At 46.0% G+C, this 16,601-nt stretch overlaps 1 protein-coding gene across 5 annotated transcripts in view; it reads right to left on the reverse strand.

Moving 5' to 3' along the window:
- Nucleotides 1–15,918, reverse strand: part of LOC146020742 (cyclic nucleotide-binding domain-containing protein 2-like) — a 34,613-nt gene extending 18,695 nt beyond the window's left edge. Inside the window, exons 1-4 of one of the 5 annotated variants that reach the window (XM_083154150.1) lie at nucleotides 15,752–15,918; nucleotides 11,847–11,893; nucleotides 6,006–6,131; nucleotides 2,566–2,619 (exon numbers count right to left, since the gene is read on the reverse strand). In XM_083154150.1, coding sequence (XP_083010276.1) covers nucleotides 2,566–2,619; nucleotides 6,006–6,131; nucleotides 11,847–11,893; nucleotides 15,752–15,824 — 300 coding nt within the window. In that variant the 5' untranslated portion in view covers nucleotides 15,825–15,918. Of the gene's footprint in view, nucleotides 1–2,565; nucleotides 2,620–6,005; nucleotides 6,132–11,846; nucleotides 11,894–13,613; nucleotides 13,690–15,751 lie in introns of those variants that run through there. The other 4 variants (XM_083154152.1, XM_083154151.1, XM_083154153.1 and 1 more) reach the window with 4 other exon arrangements.
- Nucleotides 15,919–16,601: the final 683 nt, after the last annotated feature.

Below are 16,601 nucleotides of genomic sequence, written 5' to 3' on the forward strand. Positions count from 1 at the left end.
TCATTTGTCCAAAGGTCTGCCTCCTTTTCTATGCTATTGATTTTATGGAAATAGTAGTTAATTGGATGATCTGTGTGTGATTGTTAGGTCATGTGACCTTAATAAATGAAGGGTATATATACTGAACCATGCCCTATTGGCACCACACCCTTGATAAAGCTGCCAGGTGCAGCGAAACGCGTCAGGACGTGCCAGTTCCACTTTCCACCACCTGCACTAGGATTGAAGTCCGGACCAGCCTACAGGATACAGCTTTCACCAGCGACCCTGCGTGCCATCCAGGGGTCGCTCTTGTTACCATATAGGCATATAGATATTGTTTTATACCATCATTAATGTAATGTGATTTTAACCATAGTATATATTATGTATGTGTATATAAAAATAGGAATAGCTTAATAATTAGGACATTAGAGTTTAATGTTTAGACATCGTAGTATAGCTTTTGGGTTTACTAAATAATATGAATGACCACTTTGTAACATATCAAATGCAACTGAATTCATTTAGGAGACAAAATGTCTAAGGCATACTATTAAGCAGATAGAGTGTTGTTACCCTCCCCAGATATATTTATATTTATTAATTAAGCAATATTATATAGACACTATAGGCCAGACTCCAGCCATCTGGTTTTCTTTCTGGAGAATGTAGACTGCTAGTACATCATCCAAGTTACATTGCAGGACAGACAAGACACTATTGTATTTTGACAACAGGAGTGTAAAATAGATTGATGCACAGGAAGAGCCCAGAAACAGGCAATGGAGATTACCACTAGCGTCCAGACAAGCAGGAGACCCTGTCACCATTAGCATCCATAAATTCAATAACGTCATGAGAACAGGGAACTTCAATTCATGTATTTGTGATATAAGGAGAGAGATAGAGTAGACATTCACTCACATTCACACACAGACACACGGACAGTCAGCAAGAAACCCATTCAGTGAGTCAGGAGGAGAGATGTGAGACACAAGCAGGAGAGAGAACGAACCGAAGCAATGGGCTGGAGTGAGAGACTGACAGTAAATATGGTAGTTATGAATGTTCGTTTATGGGTATAGGTATAAGTTATGTCAGTATTGTAGCAGTCTGTCTGTCAATTGTTTAATGTCGTTTTATGTAATATAAGCAAGGAGGCTTATATAAATATATATATAATAGCATATACAACAATCACTGTGTTAATCTATTCTGTATGGTTTGTTTTGCCTGTAAATAAAATCCTCCAATTAGAGCTAAAATTACAAGTCATGAACTCTTATATTTTGGGAATTCGGGTTATTGCAAGTACTCTGCATATTGTATTGTAAGGTCTATTAGAATATAATTGCAGATGTTAAATATATGTGTTATATCAATACAAGATATAATAATTATATTTTATATAATAATATCTCAATCTCAATAACTATTATTGGGCTAAGAGAGATATATGATCCCTAAAATAAAACTCTACACTCTGATTCTTTTCTTCAAAACATCTACCCTCATTGGCCATTTGGGACCATACCACCTACTCCCTTCATCCCTCTCCAGTGGACCGGTAATTTGTGCCATCTTTGGGCCGACGACTTGGACAAATGGACTGCACCATCTACCCATGGGATTGATACACCAGGAGTGTATCAATAGGAACAAGCTCTCCTTGAAATTGCTGCTAGTGTGGAAGTGGAACCACTTGTTACTATCTAATCATTGTTTTTTAGGTACTTGTTTAGTTTCATGGCGGCAGCATGGCCACGCGCTACTTCTGGGTTCGGCGCTCGCCAAACCTTCTAAAATAAACTCCATGCCAACATGGATAGTTAATACCCCCACTATCCACGTTGGCATGGAGTTGATTTTAGAGAGAGCTGATTCAAACTCTACCTAATTCTAACTACCGCCCTATCAGCTCCCATTTCTCTCCAAGCTACTTGAGAGACTTGCCTACTCTCGCCTCACACACTTTCTTAATCCCTACATCCTATTAGACCCACTTTAGTCAGGTTTTTGTCCTCAACACTCCACAGAGACAGCACTGTCTAAAGTGGTGAATGATCTGGCCACTGCCAAATCTAAATGCCATTTCTCACTACTTATTCTTCTAGATCTCTCTGCTGCGTTTGACACTGTCAACCACTACAAACTTCAGAACACAGCCCTTTTTTATGCTTCAATTGTTTTATGAAATAATACATTTATTGTGAAGATCATCCAATATTATTAAGCTGTTTTAAAGGTACAGCGCTGCTTTCTTTCTGTTGTTCCATGGTGCTACTGCACTGACAGCAGTGTGTTGGCCCTGGACAGTTGTCCTCACAGTTCCCCCAGTGCCAACAAGCTGCCGTGGGAACTGATGTGATGCCACTGATTCTGCGTGTGATTATCTGGTCATGCATGGGAGCTACATTTGGAGGAGGGGGATCAATGACCCCTGTAATATCCTCTACTAATTATAGCGGGAGACACCATTTCTCGTACAGTGGAAATAACAGCTGAAATCTATATTTTGCACATATTTATCATCATGCACATGATCAATTAAGCAAAGAACAATAATAGCTAAATATGCGGCACCTTGCTGGTCCTGAACTGGGTAGGGTCAAAGCTTATTATGCCTGGCTCCTCTTCCTGAAATAAAGCAAAATTAGGTGTCAGATGTGGCCTCTTTCTTTTAATGGACAAAACCATGCGTACTGCAGGTGGGGCAGATGTAACAGGTGCAGAGCGTTAGATTTGGGTGGGGTGTGTTCAAAATTAAATCTAAATTTCAGTGTAAGAATAAAGCAGCCAGTATTTACCCTGCACAGAAACACCTCATCCACACTAGAAAGAGCTGCGATCTTAAGATGTGCGCATAAATTAGCCTTCAAATCTTTTTTCCGCCCTGGACAAAAGATTTCAGGCAAGCGCACATCTTTAATAAAGATTTATTTTAAGATCCCCTGTGCGTTCCTATGGATCTTTTGTTAAATCTTCTGATCTTTCATGCAGCATGTACGTTCAGAAGATTTAGCAATAGATCCGCTGGAGCGCGCAGCAGACAGACATCGGCCGATTTTTTTGACCGATTATCGGTAAGAAACTCAGGCAATCTGCAAAATAAATTGTTCTAGTGTGTGGGCACCTTAACTCTCTCTGCACCTGTTACATCTGCCCCACCTGCAGTACAGCATGGTTTTGGCCAAACCAGTGGTAGCGAACTCCAGTCCTCAAGAGCTACCAACAGTTAATGTTTTCCAGATCTCATCACAGAATTGAAGTGATTAGTTCCACCTGTGGGTCTTTTAAAATGTGTCAGCAAGTAATAAATACACCTTTGCAGCATCTAGGTTGTCTGGAAAATGTGAACTGTTGGTAGCTCTCAAGGACTGGAGTTGGCTACCCCTGGTCCAAACCAACCAGAATCACCTCCATTGTCTGCATGAAGGGACAGCAGTGAGTGCATGGGACACCAGTGAGTGCTAGTGACAGCAGGGAGGGCATGGGAAATCTGTAAGTTATTACCTCCATCCTGCACTTATTACACCCATCCTGTACTTATTACTACCATTCTGAAAAAAACACAAACTGATTTAAACTCTACCTAATTCTAACTACCGTTCTATCAACTCCCATTTCTCTCCAAGCTACTTGAGAGACTTGCCTACTCTTGCCTCACACACTTTCTTAACCCCTACAACCTATTAGACCCGCTTCAGTCAGGCTTTTGTTCCCAACACTCCACAGAGACAGCGCTGTCTAAAGTGGTGAATGATCTGGTAATTGCTAAATCTAAATGCCATTTCTCACTACTTATTCTTCTAGATCTTTCTGCTGCCTTTGACACTGTCAACCACTCTCTTCTCATACAAACACTACAATCCCTAGGTCTTCAGAACACAGCCCTTTCTTGGTTCTCTTCCTACCTATCTAATCGCTCTTTCAGTGTTTGCTTCTTTGATTCTACCTCCTCCTCACTACCTCTGTCAGTTGGAGTACCACAAGGCTCAGTCTCAGGTCCTCTGCTTTTCTCAATCTATACCTCCTCACTAGGGAAACTAATCAGCTCTATCAGATTTCAGTATCACCTGTACGCTGATGATACTCAATTCTACCTATCCTCCCCGGAATTGTCACCATCACTGTTGCTCCTTGTCTCTGAATGTCTTTCTGCCATCTCATCTTGGATGTCTTCTCGCCACGTCAAACTCAACATTTCCAAAACAGAGTTAATTATATTCCCACCAGCCAAGAGTAATTACCAACCTGATATCTCTATCACTGTTGAGAACACCACAATTAATCCTACCCCACAAGCTCGCTGCCTAGGGGTCATCCTTGACTCTGAACTATCCTTCATTCCTCACATTCAATCGGTCTCTAAATCATGTGACATAAATCTAAAAAACATATCCAAAATTTGTCTGTACCTTACACAAGACACTGCAAAACCTCTAATCCATGCACTCATTATATCACGCATTGATTATTGCAATGGCCTCCTTACCGGTCTTCCTAAGAAAAGACTCTCACCACTACAATCCATTCTTAATGCTGCTGCTAGGCTGATCTTCCTGGCTAGACGTTCATAGTCAGCTGATCCGCTCTGCCAGTCCCTCCATCGGTTGGCTGAATTTTACCATATTCAATATAAAACACTTCTACTTACATAAAAAAGCCATTACTCTGACTACAACGACTTATATCTCTTCGCTTATCTCAAACTATATCCCCACCCGACCTCTCCGCTCTGCATAAGATCTGCATCTCTCATCCACACTCATTAACTAGATCCCATTCACAATTGTAGGTCTTTTGGTTGGGCAGAACCCATCCTATGGAATGCCCTTCCATGCACACGAACACTCTCCTCTAGCCTCCAAACTTTCAAGCATTCCCTGAAAACTCACCTCTTCAGGCAAGCTTATCCTATTCCGGAACCCCCACACAACCTCCAGTAGCGTTCCCTGAGTACTCACCTCTTCAGGCAGCCTATCATATTCCGGAACCCCCACACAACCTCCAGTAGCGATCCCTGAGTACTCACCTCTTCAGGCAGCCTATCATATTAAGGACCCCCGCACAAACAACCTCCAGTAGCGTTCCCTGAGTACTCACCTCTTCAGGCAGCCTACCATATTCCGGAACCCCCACACATCCTCCAGTAGCGTTCCCTGAGTGCTCACCTCTTCAGGCAGCTTATCATATTCCAGAGCCCCCACACAACTTCCAACATCAGTCATATCTAATTGCATCCCATCAGGACTGTCCTGTAATCTGATGGGACTGCCATGCTATGGAATTCTATCCTTATGTATCCCTCCTATTATCCCTATAGATTGTAAGCTTGTGAGCAGGGCCCTCCTACCTCTATGTCGGTTTCTTTCTACCCAGTTTGATTTATCACTGTTGTTTCCAATTATTAAGCACAACAGAATATGTAAATAGATAAATAAATATTTATTTTTCTCTACTTTTTGGGTCCACATTGGATCTGACTATTGAAGAGCGATGTGGATGTAAAGGTGCGTTGCGCGATCCCACGGATCGTTTGCTAAATCTTCTGATCTTACATGCTGCTTGAAAGTTCTGAAGATTTAGCAAAAGATCAATAGGAACGCACATCGGATCTTAAGATAAATCTTTGGTGAAGGCGTGCGCTTGCCTGAAATCTTTTCTCCAGGACAGACAAAAGATTTCAAGGGAATTTTATGAGCACATTTTAAGATCCCTGACTTTTTTAGTGTGTGGGCACCATAGTTGCGGTGGCGGCAAATCAATTGCACAATATCAACTTGACTTGTGGGCGTGTCAAGGAAGCATTGTGGGTGTGTACAGGGAAGTAGGCGTGTCTCATGATATTTCGCTTGCAGACGCACAGCATTACAGGAACGGATACTGGCATTAGCATAGGGCAGTAAATCAGGCTCCCGCAGATACAGCCACACTGCCCGCACCTCACAGAGTGCCCCCGGGATCTGCCGCTGACTGTTCAGGTGTCTCTCACATGAGTATAAAGCAGCCATATTGCTTACGTCTTCCACCGATACCACAGAATCTGTCGCTATGGGCTGACATCCAGGGAATCCTCTCAGCCGCTGGCGGAAGATCTTACAGACCCTGCACATTATCCGGATATCCTCAGCAAGGCTTCTCAAGGTCTAGAAATGCAAAACTAGTGGTTATCCAGCACACCTGTCACTGATCCATCAATGGGAATAAACGTATCAATATGAAGGTAACTGAGACCCAGGCCCAATCCATGTGTGTGGGAACTGCTGTGCACCCCCGGACACCGGGGTACAACCTCTCCCAGAGGTCCCCTGACATAATCCTGCCTCTTATTCTACCCAGGTGTCCGTCTCATCTCGTGTTTTGTGTCTGCTTCCTCTCCAGCGCTATTGTGGTGTCAGTGATTGGGCCTTATTCTAGTTCACTCTTTCTGACAAAATCCTTCTTAAGGGGTGTACACACGGGGGCGATCTGTGCTATTTTCTAAGCAATCTTACTAGATTGCTTAGAAACTAAGCACAAATCTCACCGTGTGTATGCTCCGGGCGATCCCGATGCGCGGGCCCGCACTTCGGGATCGCCAGATTAGTAAATCAGTGCATGCAGACGCAATCTAGTAAGATTGCTTAGAATATCTGCATGTCTGACTGCGTGTGTGTACAGGACGCGATCACTTCCGCGATCGCGTCCTGAATCCACTCCCCCCTCATCACTTATCCCCTCCCCCCTCATCACTGAGGGACTGAGGGAGACAAATTTTGCCGCGCGGCTGCCTGCATCTACAGCCACCGCCGGACGCCCGCCCGCCTCAGCTTACCAAGTTATATTGGCTGCACAGCACAGCACAACAAGTCCGGTTTAGGGATTCAAGTCAGAGCTCAACTCACCACAGAGCAATGAATGCAATGGGCTCAAAATGGCTGACACAATTTATGCCCTCAGAAAAGGAATCCTCCCCTCTGGGAAAATCCGCCCACTATTTAAATTTTTGGCTTAAGCGAAATTGCTTAGCACAAAACTCTCCTCATGGGAGATCTTGACACCAGCGAAATTGCTTAGCAAAATAGCTAAGCAAAATTGCTTAGCACAGATTGCCCCCGTGTGTACACCCCTTTAGATGGACAAAACCATGTGCACTGCAGGGGGGCAGATGTTACTTGTGCAGAGAGAATTAGATTTAGGTGGGGTTTTACTTCAAAGTGAGATCTATATTGCAGTTAGGGTTACCACCTCATCCCTTTAATTCCGGACACATATTAATTACACAGGGTCTGTGGCAGTTGAAAAGCAGGTGAAATGGAGTCTTGAAGTCAGCCAGCCACAGAACCTGTGTAATTAATATGTGTCCGGAATTAAAGGGATGAGGTGGTAACCCTAATTGCAGTGTAAAAATAAAGCAGCCAGTATTTACTCTGCACAGAAACAAATAACTCACCCAAATCTAATTCTCTCTGCACATTTGACATCTGCCCCCCTGCAGTGCACATGGTTTTGTCCATCTTATAGTGTGTACACAGGGGGCGATATGGCTTCCGATGTTGCCGATATAGTGAACATCAGAAGCCATATCGCATGCTTTTTTAGGGCTTGCGAGCCCGATGCGCTGCTGATGCGCGCTCCCGTGGGAGTGAAAATCGGCTGTCAGATAGAGAGGGCAGACAAGACTATATAGAGCAGATCTGCACTATATAGTCTAAATTGTGCCCCTCCATGCATGCCGTGCGATGCGTGTCCCGATGTCATCTGATCGCGTCGGGACTCGCATTGCACGGCATTTCTGACCGTGTGTACACACCTTAAGAAGGATTTTGTCAGAAAGAGTGAACTAGAATAAGGCCCCATAGCCCGTTATATCTGGTTATCTATAGAAGCAATGTGAATCGTTCCATAGCTCATCTCTTGTAACTTGCTTCCACTTTTTTAACCTTGTTTTTAAGAGGGCAGCCACAAAAACGAGCATCGTGACCTTCAGTGGTGGTTTGTCTCCGTTTCACACGCCGGCTAGTTGGCGTAACAGATTTGTACATATGAATCAGGCCCGGAGTCCAGCGAGATTCCACCCCGATGAGATAATAAATATCAGGAATATTCAGCTAGCGTTACATACGACACCAACACCCAGGCCAGCTGTAGAGGTAGCGTGGGACAGAGGTGGTACGGTGCCAAGGTGTGCCAGTGAGGGTCCTTACTGCCAGTTATGTTACAGACAGGGGATAATGGGCCTTATTCAGGGCGGGTTGTAGTTTTGTGAATCCTCGCAGGCTGTGGGGGCTGCCCAGCACAAGACAAGGGCTCCATGCTCGCAGGGTCCCTCCCCGCATTACCGGCTGCTCAACCTTGCTGTGAAGTCAGGCACAGGCGGCCATGGCTCGATGGTTTGGGTCACAGCAGCTGCGTGTGATGTCACGCAGCTACCACAACCCTTCCCCGAGTGGTCCGGACACGCCTCTGTTGTCAGGACCACTCCCACACACAGGTCGGTCGCTGACCCCAGCCGGGACTGAGACTGCGATCTCATGTGGTTGCAGTTTCAGGACTTATGCATGCATGCTCCAGTGCATGCCTGCAGAAACGCCGACATTGCCACATTGGGTTATTTTGATGACATATGCGATGACGTTGCAAGGTTTGCTACTAGATAGTTTATTTGGAGCAGTTGCCTCTGTTCATCGTGCAAATCCAAGGCAAGGGGCCTTGCCTTGGATTTGCCTTGTAAATGATTTCCCCTTTAAAAAAAACGTCAGAGTTCTGCCGGAACTTGGACTTCATTACATCCCACCCAAAAGCTGTGTCACGGACCGGTGGGGGTGACTCCTGTGTTATTTCTTAATCAGCTTAGCAGGCAAAAGCTCTACCTCTGAAGCTGATTGCTTTAATGTGTATTAGTATTTGCCTTTGGAAGCTGCTGCTGTGAACCCACGACCTGCAGTCACAGGAGCTCTCGATGCCGGAACCCCTGGCCATCCCTAGGCTTAAAACAACAGACCATACATGCCTACCCTCCTGTAATGGTCGTGAGGCTCCCAAAAATTACATCCCCCTCCCGGCCCACCAGGAAGGTGGGCAAGTCTCCCACAAGCCCACCAAAGCCCCGCCCCGCACCTCCCTGCAGAAATGCCAGAATTCACAAGTCTGCGGGAAGGGGCAGGACTTAAATGATGCAAATTGCATAATTTTAGCCCCACCCCCTCCTTGTGGACCTGGAAATTGCAGAGTTTGTATGGGTTGGGGGCGGAGCTTTGAATCAGCCACCCCACCCCCCCCCCACTCCGCCCCTCACATGGAGATTTTGTTATCCTCTCGGGGCAAAAAAAAGGTAGGCAAGTACTGTATACTAGGTGATTCATCGCGCCCTACGGGCGCTCTTCACACCGTCGTAAGGGGCTGCGCCCCCTTAATTTGTGAACATTTGTATATGAGAAAGATGGTTAGAATTGTATGAAAGATTCCTGTATTGCAACTTGAGTTATAGGTGAAATGTGTTAAATAGAGAGCATATGATGTGGAAGGGGGTGTGTATTGTTTTGTTTAATTAAAAAGCGGTTACAGAGTAAGATGTACATTGATAGTGTGGATGGTACAGTGACATTTGTGGGTGTGGGGGGGCTGTGTGTGCATGTTGTTTAGGTGTGTGTGTGCAATAGTATAGTAGGGTGTTTCTGAGTCAGTGGCTCCCCACTGGCGGAGGTCACGACACAGGAAAACAGGAGGCTGGGTAGTGATAGGGGTGTGTGGGCATAAGGGGGACTAAAGAGGAGGGTGGGAGATACTGTGCAGCTTCTGCCAGTGGGTGAGGGTCCAGCGTGGCAGTACAGGATGGTGGCCCTTAGTCAGTGTCTCCTCCTACTGGGTGGGAGTTCGGGTGCATGAGAGCAGGAGGCTGGGCTATGAGGCATGATAGGGGCATGTGGGCAAAACAGCGTCAGCGACTCCCCAGTGGTGGAAGTTACGGTTCAGGAGAGCAGGAAGCTGGGTAGTGATAGGGGTGTGTGAGTATACGGGGGACTAAAGAGGGGCTTAGGGGTGCCGTGAATTGCGGGAGGGGCGCGGGGGGTGCCGTGAATCAAGGGAGGGAGGGGGCGCAGGTGTCGGCGAATTGCGAGAGAGGGCGGGGGTCCGCAAAGCGTGGGAGGGGGGGTTGCGAATCGCGGGAGGGGGGTGCGCGGGGCGCGATGAATCACCTAGTTGGTTATATATTCTTGTAGAAGGATGGTAGGATGTTGCTGTCATTCAGAATGCATTTACATAAACAGTAATAGTAGCAGTAAAAGGTCTGACTTAAAACACCTACAGTAAAACAGAACAGGTGTTATATATTATACAAAGAATTGGTTGATGATGTGTAGGTTGACGTGCACATAGTTCATAGTTGTCACTGGAAAAAAATTGCTACAAGAAAAAATCAACACAGAAAGTTCAACACATGTAAATGTTGACATAAGTGTGGCACTTCATCGGTGTCCATGTCGACACATGAAAATGAATATGAAAACATTCAAAAAAAGAAAAATAAATCTTAAAAAACTCATGTCAACCTTTTTCATTGTCGACCATAGCCATGCCAGTGTTTTGCATGTGCCATTTAATCCTGGGGTTGCCGTGAATCACGCGCGGGGGTGGGGGGGGGAGGGAGGAGGTGAGGGGTGTCCGCGAATCACGGGAAGAGGGATCGTGGGTGGATGCCGTGAATTGCGGGAGGGGGGATCGCGGGGGGGGGTGTGGGTGCCGCGAATCGTGGGATGGGGGGGGCGCGGGGGGTTGCAGTGAATCGCGGGAGGGTGGGTCGCGGGGCCGGGGGGTTGCCGCAATGACAGGAGGGGGAGTCAGGGGTGGGGAATCGCGGTAGGGGGGGTCGTGGGGGGCACCGTGAACCGCAGTAGGGGGGGTCGTGGGGGCACCGTGAACCGCGGGAGGGGGGGCCCGGGGGTTGGCGCGAATTGCAGGAGGGGGGGGGGGTGTCACGGGGTGGGGCCGCGAATCGCGGGAGTCACCGGGGGTGCCGCGAATTGCGGGGGGTGTGCTGCAAATCGCGGAAGGGGGGTCGCGGGGGGTGCCGCGAATCGCCACAAGAAAAAAATCAACACAGAAAGGTCAACACATGTAAATGTTGACATAAGTGTGGCACTTCATTGGTGTCCATGTCGACACATGAGAATGAATATGAAAACATTGAAAAAGTGAAAAATAAATCTTGTCAACCTTTTTCATTGTCGACTATAGCCATGTCAGTGTTTTGCATGTGCCATTTAATCGTGGGGATGCCGTGAATGGGGGGGGGGGGAGGGAGGTGCATACCCAATATGACCCTCTCCAGGAGGGACACATAGGGACACATTGCTCTGTTTCTGGACTTTCTTCTTAATTTATGGATTACCATCACCTGTGCTTAAACACCTTTCTTATCAATTACCCTGTTTAAAATGACAGGTGATGACAATCATAAATTAAGATGGAAGTCCACAAACATAGCATTCTGTCCCTCCTGGAGAGGGTCATGTTGGGAGGTATGGAGGTGTGGCGCGCTCACCTGGTGTGTCTAGTGTGTAGCTGTGTCTTTTCTGTGTAACATGGAGAGGCAGAGGGTGTCTGGCACTGTCTGTGGGCTCACTGGGCTGGTTCTCTGTCATGTGAGTCAGAGGCTCCACCCAGGGTTATATCTCCAGACACACTTTGAGTGACAGATGTAGCCAAATATATAAGAGATTACAGACAGCAGGAACCTTCGGAGCGGTCAAATTAACAGTTTGGTACATTCTGAGAAAACCAGAATGGACTGATGAGCACAGTAACACAAAGGCCGGACTGTACACAAAGACAACATACATACAATGTACACAACACAACGCCATTCCTCATATGTATACCTTGTGATGTCTCTCGGGGGCCACAGAAGTTGGCTTTTGCTCAATTCCTACAAAATATACATCGTCATTGTATTAGTTAGCAATAACCAATAAAATACTTATATAGAACACCCCAATATTATTCCGTTTTATTTCTTCGAATGTATCTTATTGAAGCAGAAGCAGTGATAAGAAGTATACAGTGTACCCATATAATTTGTGCATTTCGAATGTTACAGAAAAACACATAAAAATACAATGAAATAAAGCTCAATACAGTTCTATGTCTCATCATCTCCTATATTATAGCCCAGACCTGTCCCTCTGTGACTGTGGGGTTTATTCTGCTTGGTGCGGTGGCCCCGTATACGGGTGGATCGGTTTTTTTTTTCATCTGCGCATGCGTATCTTTCGAAATGCGCAAGTGCGGCGACCTCACACCGCTCACGGACGGGTCTCTCCGTGCGAAAAAACCTGCGGCATAGGGGCGTTTTTATGGGAGCGGCCGGAATAATGAGGAAAACTGGGCGTACACAGGGGTGTGCACACAAAATGCACGGTGCCACAACCACCTTGATCGGCGAACGCACCGTGCATTTTGGCCCAAAAACAGGCAGACGCCAAAGATAGCTCCAGACCACCTCTAGAGATACCGCATGAGAGCGGACGCCTGGGTCTGCTAATTAACGCTGATTACTACACCTGAATGTAATAAGCAATGCTGCAGCCTATTAAGAGAAAACCATGATTTTACTACCTGCAAGCCACACACAGCCCTCAAACACATTGGAAGCATATCTTTCTACACTTCTCTACATGTAAAGGTTGGTTTAATTTTAGGTAAGATTCATTCTAAAACCTGCTTATATATGTCCAGGTAGTTATTTTATAACCATCTACACCCAATCAGAAAGTATTTTTTTCTACTTTAAAAGGCAGGACACTCAATTCACAGAAGTCAACATGTGTCAATTTTTTCACTGTAACACAAACATACCAGTTTTTTCTTAGGAAAAATACACATAAACCACGTCTAAGAGCAACAATGATGTTTTTGGACTGTGGCGTACGCTCAGACATACGGAAGGTGCCGGTGTGAAAACGGACGAGATCCGTCCGTGCACTTTGGCGTACGCTCTGATGTATGCCAGGTATCGGTGGCTAAGAGGGAGATCCGTCCGTACACGGTGGCATATGCTCAAGAGTACGCCACTCCCCATTGTCGGTGTCTGCGACCGTCCGTGTGCGGCTGTTCTGTGGGCGGACTTTCGCTCACCACGAGCGTACGGGAAACACACGGTGAGACGGACCGTACGTACGTTTCACCAACCTAACCAGAATAAGGCCCTGTGTGTATAACACTTGGCGGAGTCATAGGGCCTTATTTTAGTTCACTCTTTCTGACAAAATCCTTCTTAGATGGGCAAAACCATGTGCACTGCAGGTGGGGCAGATGTAACTTGTGCAGATATAATTAGATTTGGGTGGGGTTTTACTTCAAAGTGAGATCTATATTGCAGTGTAAATATAAAGCAGCCAGTATATTCCCTTCACAGAAACAAAATAACTCACCCAAATCTAATTCTCTCTGCACATTTTACATCTGCCCCCCTGCAGTGCACATGGTTTTGTCCATCTAAGAAGGATTTTGTCAGAAAGAGTGAACCAAAATAAGGCCCATAGAGTGACAGATCGGGGCTATAGCCTATAAGCGCAGCACTTGCTGGGATCGCCCTCCCCACCCTGCGCATGCACAGTGACAGCGTCTCCTTTCACTCCTGTGATCACCGTTACTTCCTGGGCGTGTGACACCAGAAACCACCCCCCCTTCCCTCCTCCCCTATGTATGACCAATCAGAAGCGTTGGAATGGGGCGGGGGGGTGAGGTACTCCTTAAAGGAGAGGAGCGGCAAAGAGGGACAACCCACTGCAGCAGTGGGCTTGCCTTGGAGTGTGTGTCCGCCGGAGCGAGCAGCCAGGTGCACTGTAGTGAAGAACCAGAAAATAAAGTACCTTTCCCAGCAGCCCTTGCTGCAGTGAGCTGTAGTTTACTTTCAGTTTCATCACTACAGTGCAGCCAGAGGTCTGAAAAGGGGTGGAGCTACACAGCACTGTACTGTACAGTGTACAGCCAGTGCATACCTGCCAGCACCATAAGAGGGGAGACCTCTAACACCAGCCTGAGCGAGACACCCTAAATGCTGAGTGTAACTCAGTGTAATGCCACATCACAGGTGTTCCCGGATGTTGGGAGGGAGGGCCACTGACGTCATCAGCGACCTTCTCCCCATTGCCATCGCGGCGCAGAGTAAGTCTAGGCTCACTCAATGGTGAATTTTCCCACATGCGCAGCCGTTCACAGGGGCAGGGAGAGTGTGGTCAATGCGGCAGGGTTTACCTGATCACTGCGCTCCTACATCCTGCAACCCAGCGATCAGTTCTGAACTGGGACCATAGTCCAAATCCCCCCATGGGCTTAGTCAAAATCCCCCATGCATTGCACCTTGTGTACATCCCTTAAGAGGGATTCAATATGAAATCCCGGCGGTCGGGATCCCGGCGTTCAAAATCCCAATGCCGGAATCCCGACCGCCGAAATCCCAACAAGGGGGGACATGGATCGCCCCCCCTTGCGGGCTCGCTGCGCTCGGCACGCTAATTTATTCTCCCTCCAGGGGTTTTGTGGACACCCACGGAGGGAGAAAGTGTCGGGATTTCGGCGTCGGGATTCTGAACGCCGGGATCCCGACCACCGGGATTTTAACTGCATCCCCTTAAGAGGCTCTGGTGGACCCAGTGAAAGTCACTCTTATAAAGCTCCCATACTAGGAGCGAAACTGGTCAGAGAATACACCCGCCATTACTATGGGGGTGTCTTGTGTTTTAACGGGGGGGGGGGGGGGGTGTGTTATGCCACTTGTGTATAAAAGACCAATATCAGGGCTGTTACCGCGACCCCAGGCTCCCGTACTTACTCCAATGTGCTGCAGAGTGGGAGACTTTGGAATACATTTGGAAACTCCCCTCTAAAAATCCTGCGTTTGCCACTGATATGAACTATCATCACTACCAGCATTGGTAAACTAGATAAAGGGACGTTCCAGCATATTGGATTATATTTGTCACCACTTTGCGGACATAGGGCCAGATGTAGCAAGCTTCAAAAAGTGATAGAGAGTGATAAAGAACCAGCCAATCAGCTTCTACATGTTATTTTTCAAACCCAGCCTGTAATATGGCAGGTAGGAGCTGATTGGCTGGTTGTTTATCACTTTTTGAAGCTTGATACATATGGCCCCTAGTAGGAGCAGCTTTTTACTTACAGTATGTGGTCCATACGGACAAAAAGAATTATCTAAAGTGGAAGACAAGTTTATAGCCTCCAGATGATGTCATTTACAAACACATATAACTTATTGTGTATTTTCATTATTATTGATTTTTAGTGCCACAATTATATTGAATAGGTGGCTAAATATATATATATAAATAGATCTTTTCATATGTAAACAACCGATTGTATTATGTTTAATATGTGTTTGTTTTTTATTATAAAATTGCTTCATCAATATAAAGAATCATTAAATTATAAAATATATATATTTTTAAACCAGTGTATTTACTAATTTCTGGACTAGTGTCGGACTTCAAGGTGTTACAATATTAGGGTAACCTCTCATGTACATGTCCGCCCGGTTGTGGGGTCAGTTGCGAGTGATCAGGCAGATATAGCTTTACCTGTGTACCCAGCCCTAATATGCTTGTATTGCTGCAGATAACGGACACCAACTGTCATCCAGACAAGTTGATTATATCCATGATTATCATTAGCGTTTGGGAGCAAATAGTATGGAAACATACAATCCGGTGTCCAAAGAATTGGGATTATTTGCCCAATGGAAGAGTATGAACTTTACAAACTGTACCTTCCTCTCTGCTGACTCCATCTTCTGCCCCTATACGTTGGCGGTCCAGCTTGGTAGCGCTACTGGTCTCCATGTTATTAGTTAAAGGCTGCAGTTTTCCTTAATGGTGGAGAGTGTCCTGCTCCTACTGGTGGCAGCAAATGTGGCCAAGAACCACCGGCCACTGTGACATCATCAGAAAGATCACAATCGGCTGCTGTCTTGTGTAAATGACCTCACTGAGGTCCCTGAATCACACAATGATAATCACTGTCCTCTCTGATACAATGGGGTATATTTACTAAGTTACTACTGGTTGCATTCGTATCCATTTGATGTGAAATACGTACCTATTTCACACATCAAATAATTTACTAAAGAAGAAATGCATTTGATTGTTATTTTTTCTGTTTGTATCTTTTAATAATTTATAAAATAATATGAATGAATAGACCATTGAAAGAGTACGTCCGTAAAAGCCCATTCCTTTCAATTAGGGGTTTGCGCCGGCCACTTTTCGTATTTTGTGTTTGATTTGGATCTGTATCTCCCATAGTGTTTTGGATCTGGATTGGTTTTGACAAAAATACCCTTTTGGATTTTGGTTTTGGATCTGTATTTAAAAACAAACAGCTAAAATCACAGAATTTGGTGGATTTTTTGCTCCTGCGCTATTATTAACCTCAATAACATTAATTTCCACTCATTTCCAGTCTATTCCGAACACCTCACAATATTGTTTTTAGGCCAAAAGTTTGCACCAAGTTAGCTGAATAACTATGCAAAGTGACACAAGTGGGTGGCACAAACACGTGGCCCATCTAAAGATAAAAAAGGTATAGAGAGGATGGCGGCGCCAAGAGTTGCAGCC

Source organism: Crinia signifera, chromosome 7, assembly GCF_055691185.1.
Source record: "Crinia signifera chromosome 7, ASM5569118v1, whole genome shotgun sequence".
NCBI classification, from domain to species: domain Eukaryota; kingdom Metazoa; phylum Chordata; class Amphibia; order Anura; family Myobatrachidae; genus Crinia; species Crinia signifera.